Below are 20,797 nucleotides of genomic sequence, written 5' to 3'. Positions count from 1 at the left end.
CCCCTCTTTCCACCCTCTTCTCAGTGACACCCCCGCACCCCACAGAATAACATGAATAATGACTGTAGTAACTATTATCACTATGGCCACTAAAAATGCTGTAACCCAGAATTAGCTAATGGGGCTGACGGCTCGTTAACACACTCCAAGACACACTCACACTCTCATAAACAGCACACGGAGGCAAGCTATTTCAGTATAATTATATTATATCATATTTTATATAATTAGAAGTCAATGTAGTACCTGAAGCTCTAATCACACAGAGAGGACGACAGTGTCCCCCTGAACACACGGTCCCAACACAGAGAAAGAGAGAGAGAGATGGAGAGGGGAAAAGGCACAAGGAAATCTCAGCGTGAGGATGGAACGCAGGCATGGAGCGGGCGGCCAGGTGTCCAGCACGCGGGCCTGCGGACTCAGAGCGATTGGCACAGGCTGGGGGGCACGCAGGGCCGGGACACAAAGGCACGAGTACGTCTCCGAAGCGCAAAGTAAAACGACAGCGAGGACGGGGACAGACGGCTGAAAGGAGGGTAAATAATACAATGGCACAAAATAAATGAAAAGAGCAGGGGAAACGAGAGATACGTGAACAGGTAACAACATAACAAAGGCGCCTTAGAACAAAATATAATGCTATTATTGAGGACATTATCATAATTATTAATAACCTATGTCTCTTGAATAACATTCTCTCCCTCCTCCTCTTCCTTCCTGCTCTTTCTCCCCCCATTTCACCAGCACAGTAAGAGACAGAGAGAGGTATACAGGTATGTGATCCCCTTATCTTAGAGTTCCTCCTTCCAAAGTTTGTCTTGTCCTGCAATGCTAACAGACGTGTGCGTTTGCCCACACACAGACAATTGCATAAATACACAGTGTTGTTAATTAACTGTTGAATCTGGGTTAGTGTGTAAACATTTTCCTCTCTAGCCAGTACAACTGAATTTCATGATTAGTGCTTTTACTGCTTATGGGCTCCCGGTTAGCAGTGCGATTTTAGTGTTTTATCTGGAAAGCTATTCTCTACTTTCTCTCTCTGTCTCTCTCTCTTTCTCCCCTCCTCCTGCCGTCTCACAGCATCCCTTAGGATACATATTTTAATAGTGTTAGTACCTCCTTTACGCCCTCAGTCTTTTACACAAAGAAAAATACTGGTTGTCGATGGCTGTTGGTTGCCTCCCGCTTGTTGCCTAGCTGTCAGAAGAAGGAGTACTGGTTGTCGATGGCTCTGGCTCTCCCGGCCTCCCTCTCCTCACTGTCTCCCGCCTCCAGCTGCCGCAGGGCGGCCTCCCTCTCCCGATCCCTCTCTCGCTCCTCACAGTCCTCCGTCCCTCCGCTTACCGCCACAGCCCCCGGTCCGGCGGTCTCCGCCTCATCTCGCCGCTCCTGAGGTGGGGTAGGGGGTGGTGGCCGACCAGGGGGTGGAGGAGGAGGTGGTGGTTGCGGGGGGCTACGGGGTCTGCTGGTCAAGTCTGTACAGAGAAAGAGAGAGCGAGCAAGAGAGAGAGAGAGAGAGAAGCCGTAATAAAGACATAACACCTGGCGTAGCAATGAAAAAGTAGGGAGAGATTTAAAAAAGAAACTGGACCAAAATAATGGGAAATCCAGAGCAGGAAATGACTGAGAAAGCGAGAGGATGAAGGCTATGGCCTGATACAATGTGGCAGGCAAGAGGGAGGGAGGGCCGTGCTTTCAGTAGTCTACAGAGCTACACACAGGCCTTACCCTCCTTTGTGGCTAAGCTTCTTCGCGGGCCGTGTCGACGGTGAAATAAGCAAATGTGAAAAGCACAAGTGTGACGAAGCACATTTACCGGCTTGCAACTAGAGTCGTGTGCCAGGGGGGGTCCCTCAGGTACAGTGCTCCAGGACCTGGCTGGCTCGCGGAGTGGTGCCCGGCCTACCTGTCATGACTACCTCACTTCCTGTCTCTGTCAGTTATGGGTGACTGTGCTTTAATGGGAATATGAGGCAGCAACTGCCACTGTCTGATGGCAGAAAGCGGAGCTCTGTGGGAAAACACCATTGCTGCTTCTGTCGAGAATAACATGCGTATGAAATGAAGGAGAAGTGCAGGCCGTCAGCAGTCTATGGTGATTGGATGGTCTGTCTCCCCACTCGCACACTATGCTTAGTGATCACAGCCCTCCTCTTCTCTTCTTCCTCTCTGTCAGCCGCTTTGATCATCTCCTGCTTTCTCTCACACTACCTTACCTGCCTACTGCTTTGGGCACCATTTGTCCTTCTTCACTAATTTCCTCTTTCACTTTTGGTTTTATTATTAATATTATTATCACTATTAATTCATGGTCAGAGTTGCTGTATATTTTACTGGAGTCATGCAGAGTCAGTTATAAGGGTCTGATCGCAGGGGGCCACATATGCAGGGAAGGTTTCAGGCTGCCTGGGCCCCCTGCCTCATCTTCTGTGCTGAAACCCAGCTCCCCGGCTGTATTTCTCAATCTCTCCACATCTTCAGCCTATCCATCCCTTAAGCCCCTGCTCCATTTTGTCCCTGTACCACTCTATTGTCCTCTCCTCTTGCCCTCTGTTGTGTCTGGTCTCACTTACACACAGTCAGAGATGGGGGTTGATGGAGAATCGGGGTGGCGCGGGGTGATGACATCACAGACTGTGGGCCTGCTGCCTGCCCTGTCCCGGCCTGCGAAGATGACCCAACGACAAACAACAACAGAGACAGCCAATCAGAGCTCTGAAATGCGTGGGGGCAGGGTAAGGGGCTAAGGGGAAGATGGCAGCTCCTAAGCTGTTAGGGGTGAGGACTGAGAGGGCAAGCCAAACGAAATCCAACAGGAAGCATGAGAAGGACCATCATGCTGAAAGGGCGATTCTAGTGAGGTCAGGCTGCTACCTTGTGCAGCCTAATACAGGTGCAGCAACAGCTATAGCATAGACACATCAAAGAAGAAGCTTAGCAACTCAGCAATGATTACAGAGATTCACACAGCACACTCGCGATATCAAAATAAAAACTGGAACAGAACACAGAGGCTGGGCGTGACCTCCATTCAATGTGTGTCAGTGTGACTCGCCAAGTGCACAACTGCAAAGCATGATGGGACTGAGGAAACATGTCGGTGCCATAGGTAAGACAGACGATGGCATTAACATGGGCTGATCCAGCTGCCAAAGGTCTTATGGGATGGCCTCACACAATTTACCTTCACACAGCCCTATTGTTGAGTCTGGGTTTTCGCCCTTTTATAAGTGCGCTGCTCCCTGAGACATGGAACGGACTGAGCCATGTCCTCTCTCTTGGGCCACTAAATAAAACACCTCTTTACCTGGCTGCCGTATGGCGGTGGCCCCCACAAAGCTGATGAGTGTGACATCAGAGGCCCCCCCAGACTCCAAGGGGATGGGGTGGACCCGGAAGTGCTCCAGCATGTCAAAGATGGACTGGAACCAGAGGTGCTGGACCCGACACTGGCCGTCCTCGTTCAGGGAGAGACGCAGGTGCTGGGGCGGGGAGGGTCATCAGGAAATTTGCGGGATATCAAGCACAGGGTAAACACATGCAGGGTGATGTCATCCATTTGAAAACTACAGCTCCCATGAGCCTCAGCTCCTCCAGCTCACCTTGGCTTTGCCCTGGAAGTTGAAGGTAAGGACGTACTCTCCACGTCGGGTCTCACTCTGCCGTACCAGGAACACGCCGTGGCTGGCGGGGCCACCAGCCAGGACTAGCTGGGCCGCCCGCAGCCGGGACAGGGTACCATGGAACCACTGGCACTCGCTGAGCGGATGCTCCAGGGCCTCTGGTGTGGGCGCTGCCACGTCCGAGAAAAGGAAGGAGCCTGAGGACGGACAAGGTGACAGCATCACTTTACTAGGGATGGAGTTATCCTTACTGCCCACGATCACCTGTTTAAAGGGTCCCTCTCTTATCTCAGCATATATGTGTAACTGAATGAGAAGTATTAATACATAAGACGTTTTTCTAATGTAGCTATGGCACCAGAAAGCTATGTAATCGATCTCAATAAAAATTAACTAGAGAAGCTGCTTATTTGTACCTGTAGCATCAGGCGTCTCAGCGAATGGAGTGCCCAGGTTGGCCCCTCCCCCGCCAAGAAGCCGGCTCTCCGATTCATCGAGAGGGGCACGTGGGGGCAGTTCTGGAGGGAGGGGCTCCAGGACTGGGGATGAACCACCAACTCCCCTATAACACACTGACACAGTGTACACACTGTCAGCACCATGTAGCTCACAGCAATTACAGAATAATGAAATTAAGAGGACGAAGGTAAGCGGAGGCCCACTACTACTCAGCCTTGGTGCCTGACCTTGCGAGAGGCGGTCATTGAACTCAGGAGTCCCGCTGATCTCCGTCTGGACAGGTGCACACGTGCCTTCCATGTCTTCCTGCTCACTGGGGGAGATGGGAGAGGAATGAGACCTCAGACAAACCAGTAGTGCTGGTCAGTCCTACACCTCCCCAAGCTATACTCGTTCCAGCTGCAGCCTGTGCTCACCGGGGCACTCTCACCTCAAGCTAATGCCATTTCTGATGTCAGTGAGCCAGGCCTTCATCTGGCCCGCGTCCCGGGTCTCCACCATGTAGTGTACGGCACCCTCTACCTGTGGGGGCAGAACTGCACTTTCAACACTCCTCTGATATCACCGCTGCACCAGGGCCACAACAGCCTGGTGCACATAGAGAGAGGTCCCTACCTGCAGCAGGAACGTGTTCTCCTTGTCAGGCACCTCCAGGGCAGTGGTACTCCTCACATCCAGAATGGAGGAGCAAGGAACAGTCACCCTGGGCTTCGAAGCCTTGGGGGGGGGGGGGCAGAGAGGAGGCAAAATTTCATTTTAATGTGGCAGGATGTAAAATTCCTTAGGTGTAGCCGAGACAGGAGGAAGCAAAAAAGGATGAATGCACAGTACAGCACAGTGATAATGATCCTCATACTTGCCTTTGGAGGAATGAAAAACTCCAGGAAATACTCCTCCCCTCGCTCGGCTCCATCCTTCTCCCACTCCCTCAGGACCAGGCGGCACTTCTGCCAGCGCCCAGCCCGCCAGCCCACCCCCAGGGGCAGCCCCGTGCCTGCTTGGGAGCCGCCAGACACCTCAGACCCGTGGTGCAGGTGGTGCAGTGCAAAGGAGAAGCCGGCGAAGCTATGGCCGCTAGGAGCGGACAGCTCATCGGAGGAGGAGCTGACGTTGACACCGCCCTCCCGCACCAGCCGGCCAGCTTTCTTGGGGCCCCCGGGCGCAGCTGTCGACAGAGAGGATGACGTGGGCAGCGGTGGCGGCGGCGGTGAACGGGACAGCCGCAGCTTTTCCAGCCGGTGGCTCCATTTCTCCCTCTCTCCCACGCCACCACTTTCTCCATTGCTCCTTCGCCGGTCCCGGGCCTCCGAGAGGGACAGGGAGGTGGCGCTGCTGGAGGAGGATGGTGGCAGGGAGGAAGAGGAGGAGTGTGGCATGGCCAGCGGCAGGGAGAGGGAGACAGGCAGGGTGCTCGGTGTCTGCGGCTGGGAGCCGGAGCCCCTCCTCCCATCCTGGGTGCCTATGGTGTAGCTATAGCTGGAGCTGGGGGGGGTCTGCAGGCTGTCCCCTGAAGAGCTGCGCCAATGCAGGATGCCACGCACGCTGCCCCTCACGCTGCGGCCCACATTCCGCAGGGAGAAGCGCTTCTTCAGCTTGCTCTTGGAGTGGCTCCCACCAATCATGCCATTGCCCTTGGAGGATGTCGATGGGGGCAGGGTCACCGTTGACGGACAGGCATTGGCTCCACCCAGGCATACTTCCCTCTCTGCATCCGCATCATCTCCCACTGGCCCTACCCAGCTCCCTTCATCTTCCTCCTCTCCATTCCCCACAACGTGTCCAAGGGCCGGCCTCGACAAGATGCCCGCGTCCGTCCGCCCGCCATTGTTCCCACCCATGGAGGAGGAGCAGGAGGAAGAGGAGGACGGAGGGAGGATCTGGGTGTGGGTGTAGGTGTCCTGGTACGAGGTGGGGTATCTGTCCACCACCCGCACGTCATGCACCGCCCGGATGGGGAGGGCCTTGGGTGTTGGCCGCATGTGAGTTACTGGGCAGGTGGGCGTGGTCTCCGGGACCAGAGGGGGCGAGAGCTCCTCCTCCTCCAGAGAGGTGGCATCGGAATTGGGCACCCAGCCTCCCGCCTCTTTGGGTGTCACCCGGCCCTCCAACTCGCTCTGGAAGTGGCGCACAAACCTGTCTGTGAAGCGGCGGCAGAAGGCACCGGCCGAGTCTGCAGAGTAGTGTGGGTTCTCCAGGAGGAACGCCCGGAAGTGCCGGGCAAAGTCGCCAGCCGCCAAGCGAGCATGGAGCTCACAGAAGTCTGTCCAGCTGAGCGATGGTGACGGCGATGGCGTGGGCGTGTCCGACAGCGAGGATGACTGCACTGGCGGAGGGGGCGGCGGTGGGGGCAGCAGCGAGGGTGAAGGCGGGGAGGGAGAAGGAGACGGGGGGAGAGGAGAGGCGTTCGAGGCACGTGGGCTAGGAGGTGTCAGCAGCGAGCCGTTCATGGTTCTGTCAAGTGACTCGGATTAAAGGCTGAAGCCGGTGATGGAGGGACGTCGCTGCGGCCTCGCTTCATCGAACGTGCTCGTTGGCTTTGCTAGAGGTACACTGACCTGATGTAGGGGTACTAGGGACAGGTCAAACCCGCTCAGGAGCCACAATGGTCATTGAGGAGCCATGCAAAGTTCAGGCATGAAGTCTCCCCGCTGCTCACCAAGGAAGGGAGAGAAGAAACGGGCCTTGTTTGGGAGAGCTGCACTCTGCCTCCCTCCTCTAAGGCAGACCGAGAGCCCCGCAGACCAGTCACTGAAACACAAGTAAATAAAAGCAGCTGTCAGCTTATACAACCTCCCAGCTGGCTATTAAAATTTAACACACATCTCACAAACACATTGACAAGCATACTGTGTAAGACGGCTTTATTTTACTGGAAATTAAACAACTATCTTCGTAAAGGCTGTCAATTAAAGCGCATAACGGGACAATCGCATCTATTTGAATATGTGCCATCGAAAACCCGGAATTGTACCCAAACCACAGACGCATAACCTCAGTATAAAATATTACAACACAGATGACACTGATAACCAATAACCATGATAAGCAATCCTAATCATCTAAAAATGACAACTGTGTGATCAACAAAGCAACAGGAATGAAATCAATGGCCATTAATATGATTTCGAGGCTCAGATGTTTCATGTATGAAAACAATAAGCTATTCATACAAAAAGGTTCTTATTAAGAAGATACGACTGGGTCATCTGACGGCTACATGTTCATCCATACGACCAGATTGCTAGCTTTTGCTAAAACATGTATTTAATGCAGCTTGTGCTGTGAGATGCGCGTCCCGGCGCCTTAATTATCCTTAATTAAGAGTGAGAAGCGCAGCCGGACGGAGCGTGTGCTGCTCGCAGGGCGGCTACGGCAGCCCCTGGGACGGCCTGGGCACACACTCAAGGCCGGGGCTCCGGGGGGTAAGGAGGGAAACCTAACCTACCTGAAGAAGAGAGAGAAAACATGGGGGTGTACAGTACGGACTCCGGGTGGAGAGTCGGACAGCGCGGCCTTTGAGTAGCGAGCCCCCGATAGCTAGCTAGCTAGCAGCCTGCTAAGCAACCGCGGCTAATAAGGAGCCGATAAACCGGCCCGGCGGCGACGAATAAAGCAAAGCAGAAGCGTGCTCACCCTCGTCCCCGGGGCCGGGATCCGCCTTTTCCCGCGTAGCTCACTAACGCCCGTCCATGTCCGCCTCTCGTTATTAACCAGCTAGCTGGTAGCGGCTAGCGCTAGCTGGCCATTAATAATATAACTTAGCCTTATGATCGGTGCCTTTCATTCGTTTGCTCAGGCAGTCCCCCCACCCTTCGCGGCAGTCGTGCCACGTATCCCGCCCGCTTCTCGGTGGCCGAACGAACCGCAAGGCTGTTATTTTTGTTATTATTTTATTGTTATTGTTGTTGTTAAAATATGAATATTTCTGTGCCTGCTGCCCCAGCCTCCGTGTCTCGCGATACAGTGAGGAAAGGGAAAGTGAGGGGGGGCTGCTGGGATGGGATGGGATGAGATGGGATGGGATGGGATGGAATGGGGGGGGGGATGGCGATCGGGAGGGGATTTACTGAGGAGTGGGGCGGCGGAGATGGGGCTCACTGAAGGGAGCGGGTTTGCTGGTGATGTGCGGCTTTCCTGCTGGTAGACACCGCGCAGCGGGTGGACCTTCACACGTTACCTTGTCAGAGACAGTAAATTTATGCTAGAGTAGGTTTACAAGTACCTTCAGTTGCCCAGATAAGCATTTTGATAGTCTCCTGAAGCCATTGTGAGTCAAGGATGAAATGGTTCGGGTTCAGGAGTCTGTGTAAATTCACGAACGAATGAATAAGGGGTTTGTTGTTTGAGGGGTGTTATTGCAATGGATGTGTACACGTGCGATGTCCACGCCATGTAAAGCGACGTGATCGGTCAGCCCAGTGCAGCGATGACCGTGCCCTGCTCGCAGGACAGGAGTGGCTATTGACAAAGCAAGAAAAAGTTGGCCATCTTTCATGGACATCCAACAGTAGGCATACATTAGTAGAACTGTCATGCAAATATTTAAATTACAGTTTGTTCATGATGCAAATTATCGTAGGCACGATTCCCGCTTCAAATACGAGTCGAGGGTCTAAAGTACAAATCTCATTTTGACTGAGTGACAAGCTCCAAACTAGTCACAATGTCCCAAAACAATAACAATCCAATACTGCTTATATTCGTATATAAAGCATAAATAGTAATATGAGTTAAATATGATTAACACTAATGTAAAGAACCAGAGCCAGTTCAGCAAAAGTGTTTTACTTTAGTTTACAACCTTGGCAGATATACTAAGTTTTTATTATTTTTTTTAGTTAAAGTATATAAACCTTAACCATTACACCACAATCACATTCATAAACTTCAGGGAAAGACCGAAGTATGAAAATATTATCTAAGTGAATGTTTTGCAATAACAATAATGTAATATATATTCACATATGAATATTGTACCATTTACCATATCACCATGTTTACCACTGTGCAGATACGTTTTAAGGACACCAAGGGCAGCGGGAGGGATTTAAACTGCATTACCCATAAAGCTCGGCGAATTCCTGCTGTTGACGTGGCCAACATTTTGCATGGAGCCGGGCCGATTTAAACCAGTTATTCAATACCTCATTCTGAATAAATATCTTTACGTTTTTTTTGTACACTCCAAAACAAGGAATACAAATTTCTGTATTATTTGAACTTAGTGATTTTTTAAAATATCTGTAATTGAATAGCACACGGTGACTATGTCCGGAAAAATAAAGAGTAGAAGCGCCGCAAATGCCGAGTCGATGGCAGGCAGCGTGTCCTGCGACGAGCGGATTCTGCGGGAGTGCCATCAAATTTACACCGATGTCGATAGCGGTGAGTTTTAGGCCGGAGCTGCTTTATGCTCTATAATGAATTAATTAATACCCATATGCCTTGTCTTTTAAAATGTACGTACCCTGCGAGTATTCTGCAAACGTTAAGAGTTTCCGGTGCATGATACAATTACAAGTACAAGTTTGAATTAGTTGCGGTGTTGTACGTTTCAGGGCTGATCTCGATCGCAGAGTCAGTGGGGGTCACCCTCCTGCCCCCCAGGAAGAAAATCACGGTCATGTTGATGGGTAATCACTCTGCAGGCAAGAGCTCCTTTATCAACTGGTAATCCTTACTGTCCATCTTTTATTCTTTAGATCAGTGTTTCCCAAACTTTTTTGAATTGTGTACCCCCTGAGAGATTTTCTCATACCACAAGTACCCCCTTTGTCAAATGTGTTGATGATTCAATAAAAGTAGAACGTACAACTGATTATCAAATTTAAAACATTTTATTAAATCTCCATAACTTGAACATTTAATTCATTAAGCAACACATCCCAGATAGATTTTCTTTCTATACCAGGGCACAGCTAATGGAATGGCTGATAATATTTACCCATCATCAGGGAAATTAAATATAAAATTTTTTTCCACGTACCCCCTGTAATGTGCTCGCGTACCACTAGGGGTACGCGTACCCCCGGTTGGGAATCACTGCTTTAGATGATAGCATTTGTGTATTTTCTTTGTTTATCCAATGGTTCCGTCTTCCAGTTGGGGTAGGATTACAAAACTACATAGTGGACATAGGAGACCAAGGAAGATTGGAGTGACAGCTTGTTGAAGACAGCCTGGGATTTGTTCTGAGAGATATACGAGTGCACATTGAGGGACTCGGCCACCTTTATTTCCACATTAAATCTTATAATTATATTAAGTCCACAAAAAACAATTCATCTAATAACAAACCATGGATCAGGAATAGTCTGAAGGACTTTATGGATAGAAAGCAGAGGGTGTTTAGGTCTAAATGATTAAGTGTGTGCAGACAGGGTTTAGCAAAGGGATAAACAGTAGTTCCAGCAGAGCAACCCCAAGGAGGCATGGGGTGGGATGAAAAAGGAGAGTTGCTGGTTAGGTAATAGATATTAGTCAGTGCTGCCATCCGGGAACGGCCATGCCTACCACAGGGGCAGGCTTACCACTGTAGCTGTGTCCAAATTCATAGGCTGCATCCTTCAAATGTGTAGCCTCTGCAGGCCATGTCCTTCTAAATATATGTGCTATGAATCTTGGCATAGTTTTGCACACAGCAAGGGTCAAGAATCACGACTGGGGCTTCTTTTTGCCTTTGGCCAGAAGACTGAATAATGCTTGCTTGTTTTCTGCAGAATGTAACTGGACAGCTTTCTTAGGGTTTGTATCATCCATGCACTGGCTAAGTTAGGTCCTGCACACAGTGGGCAGCGGCCACAACCATACGTTTGTTGTTGTCTTGTACCGACGTCCACCCTGTCACAGGTACGTGGAGGAGCACGTTCAGCGGACAGGCGTTGCCATTGAGACGCAGGGCTTCAGCTTTGTCACCAGTGGACGCAAGAGAGAGAGCCTGACTGTGAGGAAAGAGTCACTCATGTAGACATCCTGTGGTGGCATAGCAGAGGATGTCCTCACAGAGTCTGCTGCCATCGGCATTATTAACGCTCACAGTGTTATTGTTGTGTTTTAGGGAAATGCGACCCTTCACCTGTACCCTCACTTCAAACCTCTGCAAGAGTTCAAAGGTCAGACTGGCATTAATCTCAGTGCCCTCTGTTTCCCTGCGCTGCTCAGTTGTGTGAGGCCTCCTGTCTAGCATGGTCGTCCGTGTCTCGCAGGTGTGTCGGAGTACCTGTGTACGGAGATTTGCACTTCCCGGCAGAAGCGTTTTAGCCTGGTGACCTTTGTGGACACTCCTGGCTTGGTGGATGGGGATATGAAGTACCCATTCGATGTGGATCAGGCTTTACTCTGGCTGGGTGGGTCAATAAGCCCTTTCTTTTTGCCCCTGCTCTGACTGTCTCATTTCCTATCAACAGCACTGGCTTTGTCTGCGAAAGGTGTCTATCCTGCTAGGCTGGGTGTAATATTTTTTACTCTAGTGCCCTCTACTGTCTCTTTGCAGAACAGCAGGGCTCTGGATTTGTTGCTATACAGTGAGTTAGTGGATTCCATGGAGTAATCACCCCCGCCTGGGTCTGTCTGTCCACAGGTAACCTGTGTGACCTCATCCTGGTGTTCTTCGACCCAATGGGCCAGGCTCTGTGCAAGCGCACTCTCAACATTGTGGAGAATCTGAATGAGTCACAAGGCGACCGGTTACACTTCTACCTGAGCAAGGCTGACGAGGCCGGGACTGAGTCAGACAGGCAGGTGAGTGGCTGGAGCTTGTGGGGCGGGGCACCATGTGACCGCTGGACCCGCCCTCTTCCCTGCTTTGCTGTATTCCACCCTAGAGGGTGATGATGCAGATAGTGCAGGAGCTGTGCAAGAGGCCGGGACTCAACAAGTGTGGATTCGACATGCCTACCATCTACATCCCCAATCCCAGCAAGGTAGGGGGGGCGTCTTTGCAGGCCTGCAGCATCTCTAATGCCAGAGAGACTGGCGTGGTCCTCACCCCCCCCCCCCCTGCTCTGTCTGGATGCCTCCTCAGTCCAGCCGCTGTGTGAACCAGGTCGAGGAAGTGTGTCGTACTATCGAGAAGACCATCAACCAGACGGTGCAAAACACCCTCAACTCCCTGGAGAAGGATTGTGAGGCCGTGAGCCAGGCCATCACCGCCACGCTGGTGACAGACAGGTACAGGAACTCCAGGCTTCCTTCTCATTGCAGGGTGACGCAGCCCCCCCCCCCCCCCCCCTCTGACCTGCTCCTGTCACCCCTCCTGTCCAGGCAGAGCAACATGAATAACCGACGTGCCCGCTGCCAGGCCTGCCTCCTGGGGCTGCTGGGCCTCCTCGTACCCTTGCTGCTCCTGGCAGTCCTGATGCTGGGCCCCATGTCTAAGGGCGTTTTGGAGGCATTGCTGGGCCCAAACGGGACCGCGGCTCTCTGGCTTTATCTGGTGGGTGCAGAGTGCCTGACCTGCAGCAGGGGGCGCTGTAGGTAAGGAGCTGGGCTGTGTGAGTGTAACTGTATTGCCTCTCTCTCGTTCAGGCTCCCGCATCCCAAGCGTTTAAGTCGTTGGATGTCCAGCAGCAGCTGTACCTTCTCGGTGGCCTCAGCCTGCTGTCTGTCACCCTGCTACTCCTGGCTCGCCTTTTCTTCCGGTAAGGAAAGGTCACCATTCTGGATCTCTCTCCAGCACCTTACAATTCCTATACTGTCAATGATATATAATGTGTATATATAACATCCCCCCCCCCCCCACCAGAACTCGATCGACACTCTCAAGCAGGCAGAAGAGGCAGCTGCAGGAGAAGCTGGAGTACGTCCAGGATGTCGTGAAAAATAAGAAGGTGCAGTACACAAGGTCGCTTACAGGGGGCGCTGTGTTGTCTGTGCTGCATTGGCATGCCTTCATTTCTTCCTCTCTCTGTGCAGAAGAAGCTTTATGAAGATTATCTACGCCAGAGTGTCTCCGATCACGATATGGACTAAGGAATAGAAAATGAAGAATACAGGGAGTGCTACTAAGCATAACTTAGAGGGCACCGCACATTCCAGCCTGTATGAGTCAGTCCAGGCCTTCGGACTGTGCCTCACACTCGATCACTACCAGGTGTGGGAATTGGAGTTTATTGGTACATGTTTACCGCCGAACAGTTGCAGGCTTCGGAAAATCCCCCAGACACTACCTGTCCTGGAACCTTCCGTAGTTAGGGTGATTAGTTTTGTAAGAAGCTTTGTATAAAACTATTATCACAAGTATTGTAATGTTACTTGGTATAACTTTTTAATCGTGGAATTATGGTTCCTCTGAGGAATTTTGTATCTGTATACCACTGTATGTTTCTCACTTACATTTTTGCCCAGCTCAGAATTGTCACATCCCATTAAAACTGGTAAAAGGTGATCACATGACTCTTCTGGAATGGACCCAGCCTGAATGAATGTCACACGTATCACTACTCATGTTGGCATTTGGCACTTATAAGGCACAGTATGTTGAATGTATTAGTACATAATAATGAAATGGGCTGACAGATAATGTACAGTGCAAGGCACAGATGTTTAATGTTCTCCCACACATGTGCATTGGTGGTTTTATGTATTGCAGGAAAAACGGTGCCTACACTTTTATTTGTTCCATGCTAATGTGTAGCAGACACATAGGCACGTACTAAATTTACCATGTGGAACACCCCCAGCTATGGCCGTGATGTGAAGGCGTTTAACCAGGTGACCCAGCTAGCTTGTTTTACTGTAATAAAGAGCTTTTTTTAAGGTTTGTGTTAAGCTTACCCGCCAACATTTTGGATTCAAAATACGGGTTTTTTTCCAATAGCACAAGGTGGGAGTTGCTAATTCATTTAGCATTCAACTGGCCTCTCGGCCTGCAGAGAATGGGCACATCCCTTGCTGTGGAATAGCGAGTTTGCGGTAACCAAATGGAGAATGAAATATGTATTGTGTGAATTATGTATGTAGATTGTGTTTTACACATGATCTGACAACTTGGGTAACATCAGACAAACATACAAAACTTATCCATAATAATGTTTGAGGGCCATGCAAATTACACGAATTTCTCGGGAGAAACAAGAAAACGGGAGGGCGCCGGGAAAGGCCCTTGACCAGGACAAAGACAGGAGTGTTGGCAGGTATGGCGGTGCAACGCTCCCTCAGCAAAGTCCTTCAATCTTATTCCTGCGGGGGATCCCATACGCTGGGGTGTCCCCTGATATTACCGGGGTTGCCGACTTTGATTAGCTGGTTGGCGTGAGATGTTCAATTCGTTTCAAAGTCTGCACACGTATTTACATGTATGTAACAGTTTTATTACCTTGTAAATCGTCTGTACGGTTTGCAAATTACCACAACGCTTTTGATGAAGCCATTTTTAGGTTTATAATGAAATAATATACATTTGCTGTAAGATATCTTGGATCTAAAATCTAAAAGCATGAATGTCACGCCAGAAGGGTGAGCTGGCGACCCTGTATTACTCACGCTGGGATGTCCGACACTTACGAAGAGTTTAAAATAAACTGGAATAACGTTTGCAAAGGGGGGTGTTTTTTTATTTTCAATTTTAACCATTTCGGTATGCAAACACACAGCTGTCAGGTACTGCAATATGTACGGTGTGGTATAAATAAAAGCCGTCCATCCCCGCCTGCTCCCGGAATGCCGTTGCCCAGCGCACCGCCGCCGCCAGACTCTTTTATTCTGGAAGCCGAAGTGCGTAGGCGGCCCCTAACCCCCTGGCCTCCGGGGAGGGTTGTTACGCGATTTCCGTAGGCTTGGACCGGGGAAAAGTTGTTTCCTGAACTTTTGTCTTAATAAAAGCAAACCGCTATAGAAGCGAGGTGCGCCTTTTCCGGCCGGCTGGGGCTGTCTGTTGCTCAAGGGAAGCAGCGACGAGCCAACTGGGGATTTTGAGCCGTCAGAGCTCCTCAGAAGGGGATGATTTGTGAGCCATGGAGAAACCGGAGGGGGAGCCGTTCCGAAATGCGCCAGAAGAGCCCGGTAAAGTAACATAAGACGAGGAAACGCGCCGGGATCGGGCGCCGATTATACGGGGACCAAGGCGGGATGATAGGGAATCAAGATAGAAAAAACCTTCTTTATATCTTGTAATTCCTCGGCTTATTTCGTTCACATGTAGGGGGATTGTTGTTCAATATGTTTTAGAAACCTGGGCTCTTGCGATAAGCGCGTCCCATCTTTATTTATACTTTATGAACACTTTTACTTTTGGTCTCTGACAGCGCTGGTGGCCAGCCTGCAGGCCAAGCTAGCCGATTGCCGAGCGCAACTGGAGCACTGGCAAGGCGTAGCGACGATCTGCGAGCTGAGCAAACAGGAAGAGCTATCCGAGCTGCAGAAACAGTGTGACCAGGAGATACAGTCTCTTCAGGAGGCACTGAGAGGTCTGTGTGGGGCTGGGGCTGGTTGTGTGCAGCCTGCAGTGTGTCAGTGAAGTTCCGATCCTTCAGTGTGACCCTGTGTTTCCCCCTCCAGAAACAGCATCTCAGTATGAAACCAAGATCGCAGCACTGCTGGCTGAACGCACTCAGTGGAGGAGCAGCATGCCTGTGGCCACCAATCGCAAGGTCCTCCAACTCCTCAACCCCTCTGGTTTGCTTTGTGAATGCGGGATCCTTTACTAAACACAGAGAGACCTTTAAGTCATGCATTGCATGCTCTTCATCACCCCTCAGAATGGCCGGGAGGTGCTGCGTGATGGAGACGGCTTCCTGCAGGCAGAGGCCGATGCAGAGAGGTCTCGCGGCCTGACAGGGAGCCCTGGTGACCGGTGCGACTGCACGGAGCGAGCTGAGCGAGACTCAGGCGAGAGGCCCGAGGAGGACGCCGGGATGCCCGAGGGGGATGTCGAGGGGCCGCTATCTCTGACAGAGGGCTACTTCTCCCAACACTGTGACACCTCCTCCCTCTCCTCCTTCTCCTTGGACACTCCCTTACTGACCAGGCGGCCTCAGCCCCAGGACGACACAGCTTCCCTACTGTCCACCGGGACGCTGGTGCCTGAGGCGATCTACCTGCCCCCGCCAGGGCACCGGCTGGTGGCACATGCTGACTGGGACGCACTGCATTCTCAGGTAAGCCAGCAGGGGGCACAGCAGTGTCCATCTTCAAGCACACGGCTTTACTCTGGGAATATTAATGATGGTGCCCCGTGTCTCAAGGTGGCCGAGCTGCAGGGGGACCTTGCACGTCTGCGAGAGGAGCGGGCGGAGCTGGAGAAAGAGCTCGGCCGCCAAACCTCTGAGACCCAGCAACAGGTGACTGGTCGTCGGGGTTTGCTGGCCCCTCCCCATGTCACTCCCCAGTGCTATTGTGCTTTGTTTTGGCTTAGACACTACAGCAGTAAAGCTGATTTGTAATGCCTTGTGTAACGTTTCTCTGTGGTGCTTTTGTTAGCTTCCTGTAGGGGGCTCTTCTGTTAATTTGGAGTAATTTATATTTCATGAAATCATCTGTGCAGGTTTCTGTGCTGCAGTCACAAGTACAGACCTCAGAGACCCTCCTCCAGGACCTGCAGAAGTCCTTTGCACAATCACAGAGCGCCGTGCAGGGCCGCCTGGTGAGGGGGCAGCCAATATAACGTGTGTAGCCGGGGGCCACGTGGGGCCCCTAAATGAGCATCTGAACCTCGATGTGTCCTACAGGCGGAGCTCTCTCTGTCCCACCGGAGGGTCTGTGCTGAGCTGTCCAGACTGAGGGCTTCAGAGCCTGAGGCCTCCCAGGAGAGGGTCCAACAGGCCGACGTGGGCCCATCCCTACAGGTACTGCCATCTAACCCCCTAGGACATGATCCCACACCCCACAATGCCCAGATGCACCTCAGTTCTATGGACAAACATGCACATTTTCTTGGATTGAGGTATAAAACATGTAAAATGAAAATATATAACAAGTCTTGTGGTTTATATCAGGGGTTCTCAAATGGTGCTTTTCCACTGGCAAACAGGCTCCGAGCCGAACCGCAAAGAGAGACTAGTTACAGCACGGTTCCAGCTCACTTTGGTTTTCCACTGAAGGAGGGTCGGCTCGGTAAGGCCGGGTTTGGAGTGCCACTGAAGTAAAACTGAATAGACGTGTAAATACTGTTCACACGGTGTATTTTTGCTGTGTGCTAATTTGCGCAAGCGCGTCTGTGACAATCACCGTGTTATGTTAGCATCAAGTGCTAGCAGAATTATCATTCACTTGCATAAAATTGCATTACAAATCCATTCCATTCGTCTATTCTGTTTTTTTAAGTAGGAGGTTGGAAATTTTGAGGATCTGAGTTATTGGGAATGTATTAATACATCGCAATGTGCGGTACTACTGATAATTTATAATACAGTCAAACCTCCCTTATCCGGGCAGAATGGGACCGAGGTGCCCGTAAGTAAGACATGCCCATATCTTAGAAATGCATGAACAATACAGTACAATGTACATCTGTACACATACAAACTGCATGATATTTATGAGGTACAGGGCTTATAACAGGATGTTATTTCAGTCTGAGCTTGCGAATCATCCCGTTTTATTCTTGCAGTGATCATCCAGTTTTTAACCAGCATCAAGCGAGCTGCATGATTTTTTTCTTTACTCTTCCAAATATCACCTACCGTAGACTTGCCCACTCCAAAATGGTCTGCAGCAACTCCCTGTGATTTTCCTTGTCACATTGTGATGTCACTCACCTCGGAATTTTTGAGTTCAGAGAGAAAAACGAAGGCACCATAGGGCTCGTAACAAAAGCTGCTGGTTGTGTAAAATTAACCTAGAGCTGCCCGGTAGAATGAGGTGCTCATATATTGGAGGTCCGGATAAAGGAGGATTGGCTATATATAGAATATGCCATTTTTGTCCTTCAGATAATCCATGCTTATTGATGCAGATCGCTGGTTTCTCCTTGCTATCGACCAATCAGATGGTGGTGACCCAACCAGCTCGGTTTGGTCATGCTTTCAGCCCTGCTAGTAAGCAGCACCGTGTCAGCATGGGTACGGGTCTGGTACAGTTTGCATATTTTTCAGTGGAAAACCATCAGTTTGCAGTATTATTCTTGGTTCCAGTGGAAAAGCACCAAAAGTCTAGACCACAGTCCAAATGAAAACCAAACCGCAAGTTAATCCAGTCAATAATGCACAGTATAAATCGGTATGGTTAATGTGAAAAGGCTTAATGTGGTTTGAAGTACAAAAATACAATGAAGAACCACCAAACTTTCAACACATATGATTCATAATAATCCCCCCCCCCCCCCCAAAAAAAGAAACCGAAAGCGAGCATTGAACCAAAGTTCCCATTTTTGTTATATATTAATGTGTATATTGAAAGTTATTGTTAATTCATTAAAATGTATGTAATGCTGTTTTGTTACTGAAAATTGATCTCTGAACAAAAATCTCACGTGGACCTTTTGATCAAAAGCTTTGAGAACCTCTGTGATTTGGATTGTCAGAGTGTAATACCACATGTTGCCTGCAGGTGACGCATTGTGAGGAAAGGCTACGTATTGAGATTGTCAACCTGAAGGAGCAGCTGGAGCAGCGGACGGAGGAGAGCGGTGTGTGTGTGGCTTTATCATGTGACCCTGTTCTTGGAGTCCGTGTGTGAATGTATCCCGTAACATTTCCTGTTCGGTACTTTAACGCCCTTTTTCTGTCCTCTTCATGCCTGTTCCTGCTTTCTGACTCACAGAGGTCCTGGAAGGTGAGAAAAATTTTGCTGAAAGGCTTTTCTTAAGTTAAACCACCATAATAAATTATTTAATCTAACAAAGTAACTCCTCCTATGTGTTCAGTTAAACTCTCAAGTCTGAAGACGGAAACGGACAGAATTCAAAGTGAAAATGATAAGGTATTTATAACATTTCAGTGGCATTTCAAGGATGTTTCTTTAAATTAAGGATTAAGATGCAAGACCTGCTTATTCCTGAAGTTAAAGCCCATTTTGAATCCAACTCAATTCTTCTGTTTCTCAAGCTGCAAAGTGAGTTACAGATATGTCGCACTGAACTCTCTGGCCTGCGGGTGGCGTTGTCTCACCTGCAGAAAGAAAACAAAACTCAGAGCAGCGACAAGGTTGGTTCATTGTGACACACCAGGTTCACTCCAAGTGTCTGTGAGGTTTCAGTTAAGGTCGTGCATCTTTCCAATATGTCTCCTTTCTGTCAGTCTGCTCTGGAGCAGCAGTGTCTTGAACTGCGCAGTCAGGTGATCAGCCTGCGCAGTCAGCTAGACAACAGTCAGACTGTGCAGATGGACTTTGTGCAACTGTCGCAGTCGCTGCAGGTGCGTGTGGCCGTTTGCCCTCTGCGTGCCGCAGGAAGTGTCAGGCTGCCCGCCGAGGCGCGTGCCCGTTCTTACATTTCCCGTCCTCCCCTCCCTCCCGTTGTCCTTTTTCAGGTGAAGCTGGAGTTGATCCGTCAGGCGGGCTGTATGGATCAAGTGAGGGAGGTCCTGGGGGAGGGGCCGATTGATGGGAGTTCAAAGGTCACTGACACTTCATAAGCCAAAGAGACGAATCTGTCATGAAAACACTGAAAGGTGGGTGTTTACTGGACACCAAGCAGTTATTTTACACTTTTACTGAATAGTCTAATTTGATGTATGGAAGCTGACAGAGGTGACACTACTGCTTATTTTTATAGCTAATGTTATTAACTTGAATGGAAATTGTTAGTCTCTTACTCGCACACATCTGGCGTCCACTTCACCGTCGCCTGGGACTGTCCGTCCAGTACAGCCTCTGAGTCAGCGCTGTCAGTCATGTGCTGGGTAGAACTCTGTGACTCCAGCATCAATGAAGTGTCTTAACTGTTAAGCCTCGATGTTTCGAAATCTTTCCGTCTTTGCTGCTCCTTTTAGTCTGTAAGTTCACTTGAATGTTTGTTTTTTATTTTTAACCTGGGGTCCTTCTGTTGGTAAGCACTTCTCTCATTATTATTTTCTGTTCTATACTCATTTTACATTTGTGCAGATCAAAATGTTTGTATTTAACAGGTTTAATGATTTTGAAATGTGTCACGTTGTATTACTTCTGCTCTGTGATTGAGCATAACTTTAAAAAGTTTCAGATCAGGCTGTTGGCCCTACCTTGTCCCCATTCCTCAGAATGGAGATTTCAGTGTCCCTGATTGGTTAGGGACTTGTGATCAGGAGATTTCCAGTTCTTCCCTTTGGCCAGTAGGGGGCCTGCCTGGTTTGAGTGATGACTGGGGGAAAACAATGAGTCTGTGATGTTTGTTATGGTAATACCTCAGAAATTATTGAAGTGGAGTGTACTGTTATTCGGGTGGGCGGGCCTTTCCTCCTGTGCTCTGGTCATCTTTTAGGAAGGAGACATAGCAGTTTAAGCATTGATGTGCATGGAGGCAATATCTGCAGCTTGAGAGCAAACCAGTCAGATTAACACTGAGATTAACAAAGGGATCGCAGCAGTCGGACTGATGCCAGCTGACTTTTATGCAGTTCCGAATCTCGGTGCATTTGATTCCTGGTGCAAATCTCTCTGTCTTTATTCATTTTACCATTTTCAAACGCAAAACAATTTGTGAAATCCTCCACTTTAGGCATCTTATTAATGTCTGCATTAAACAAATTCACATTTAAATGTCTTGCTTGTGTTTTTTTTTGGGTTCACGACGTTAACAGTGGCAGAGAGACAGCCTCAATGAGCGGGGCGGGGGGGGGGGTGCAATTTGGGAGGCCTTC

At 49.8% G+C, this 20,797-nt stretch overlaps 3 protein-coding genes across 6 annotated transcripts; 2 read left to right on the top strand and 1 right to left on the bottom strand.

Moving 5' to 3' along the window:
* Positions 1–189: 189 nt before the first annotated feature.
* On the bottom strand, positions 190–8,075 carry sh2b1 (SH2B adaptor protein 1). Of its 3 annotated transcripts, none has more exons than XM_048992367.1 (10): positions 7,719–8,075; positions 4,946–6,833; positions 4,701–4,802; positions 4,516–4,607; positions 4,313–4,398; positions 4,043–4,198; positions 3,606–3,823; positions 3,311–3,485; positions 2,577–2,667; positions 1,313–1,478 (listed from the first exon to the last, which is right to left on the bottom strand). In XM_048992367.1, the coding sequence occupies exons 2-10, from the start codon at positions 6,530–6,532 to the stop codon at positions 1,457–1,459; spliced, it is 2,529 nt and encodes an 842-aa protein (XP_048848324.1). In that variant the 5' UTR covers positions 6,533–6,833; positions 7,719–8,075; the 3' UTR covers positions 1,313–1,456. The 3 variants fall into 3 exon arrangements, with proteins under 3 accessions (XP_048848326.1, XP_048848324.1, XP_048848325.1); XM_048992368.1 differs by lacking the exon at positions 7,719–8,075 and adding an exon at positions 7,531–7,697; XM_048992369.1 differs by lacking the exon at positions 2,577–2,667 and having other exon boundaries at positions 190–1,478.
* A 132-nt stretch (positions 8,076–8,207) lies between these two features.
* si:ch211-11k18.4 (uncharacterized) lies at positions 8,208–13,470 on the top strand. Its single transcript, XM_048992377.1, has 12 exons — positions 8,208–9,470; positions 9,644–9,755; positions 10,935–11,028; positions 11,143–11,197; positions 11,291–11,431; positions 11,665–11,825; positions 11,909–12,007; positions 12,109–12,254; positions 12,348–12,519; positions 12,612–12,724; positions 12,829–12,913; positions 12,999–13,470. Exons 1-12 carry the CDS (start codon positions 9,353–9,355, stop codon positions 13,053–13,055), a joined length of 1,353 nt encoding a protein of 450 aa, XP_048848334.1. The 5' UTR covers positions 8,208–9,352; the 3' UTR covers positions 13,056–13,470.
* Positions 13,471–14,749: 1,279 nt separating this feature from the next.
* rabep2 (rabaptin, RAB GTPase binding effector protein 2) lies at positions 14,750–20,696 on the top strand. Of its 2 annotated transcripts, XM_048992371.1 has the most exons (13): positions 14,750–15,086; positions 15,329–15,490; positions 15,582–15,673; positions 15,782–16,180; positions 16,268–16,363; positions 16,567–16,665; positions 16,751–16,867; positions 18,570–18,648; positions 18,783–18,794; positions 18,886–18,941; positions 19,067–19,165; positions 19,259–19,375; positions 19,490–20,696. In XM_048992371.1, the coding sequence occupies exons 1-13, from the start codon at positions 15,038–15,040 to the stop codon at positions 19,592–19,594; spliced, it is 1,482 nt and encodes a 493-aa protein (XP_048848328.1). In that variant the 5' UTR covers positions 14,750–15,037; the 3' UTR covers positions 19,595–20,696. The 2 variants fall into 2 exon arrangements, with proteins under 2 accessions (XP_048848328.1, XP_048848329.1); XM_048992372.1 differs by lacking the exon at positions 18,783–18,794.
* The last annotated feature ends 101 nt before the right edge of the window (positions 20,697–20,797 follow it).

Source organism: Brienomyrus brachyistius, chromosome 22 (assembly GCF_023856365.1).
Source record: "Brienomyrus brachyistius isolate T26 chromosome 22, BBRACH_0.4, whole genome shotgun sequence".
NCBI lineage: Eukaryota > Metazoa > Chordata > Actinopteri > Osteoglossiformes > Mormyridae > Brienomyrus > Brienomyrus brachyistius.
Note: the sequence above shows the minus strand (reverse complement) of the source record. Positions and strands in the feature narration are given on the sequence as shown.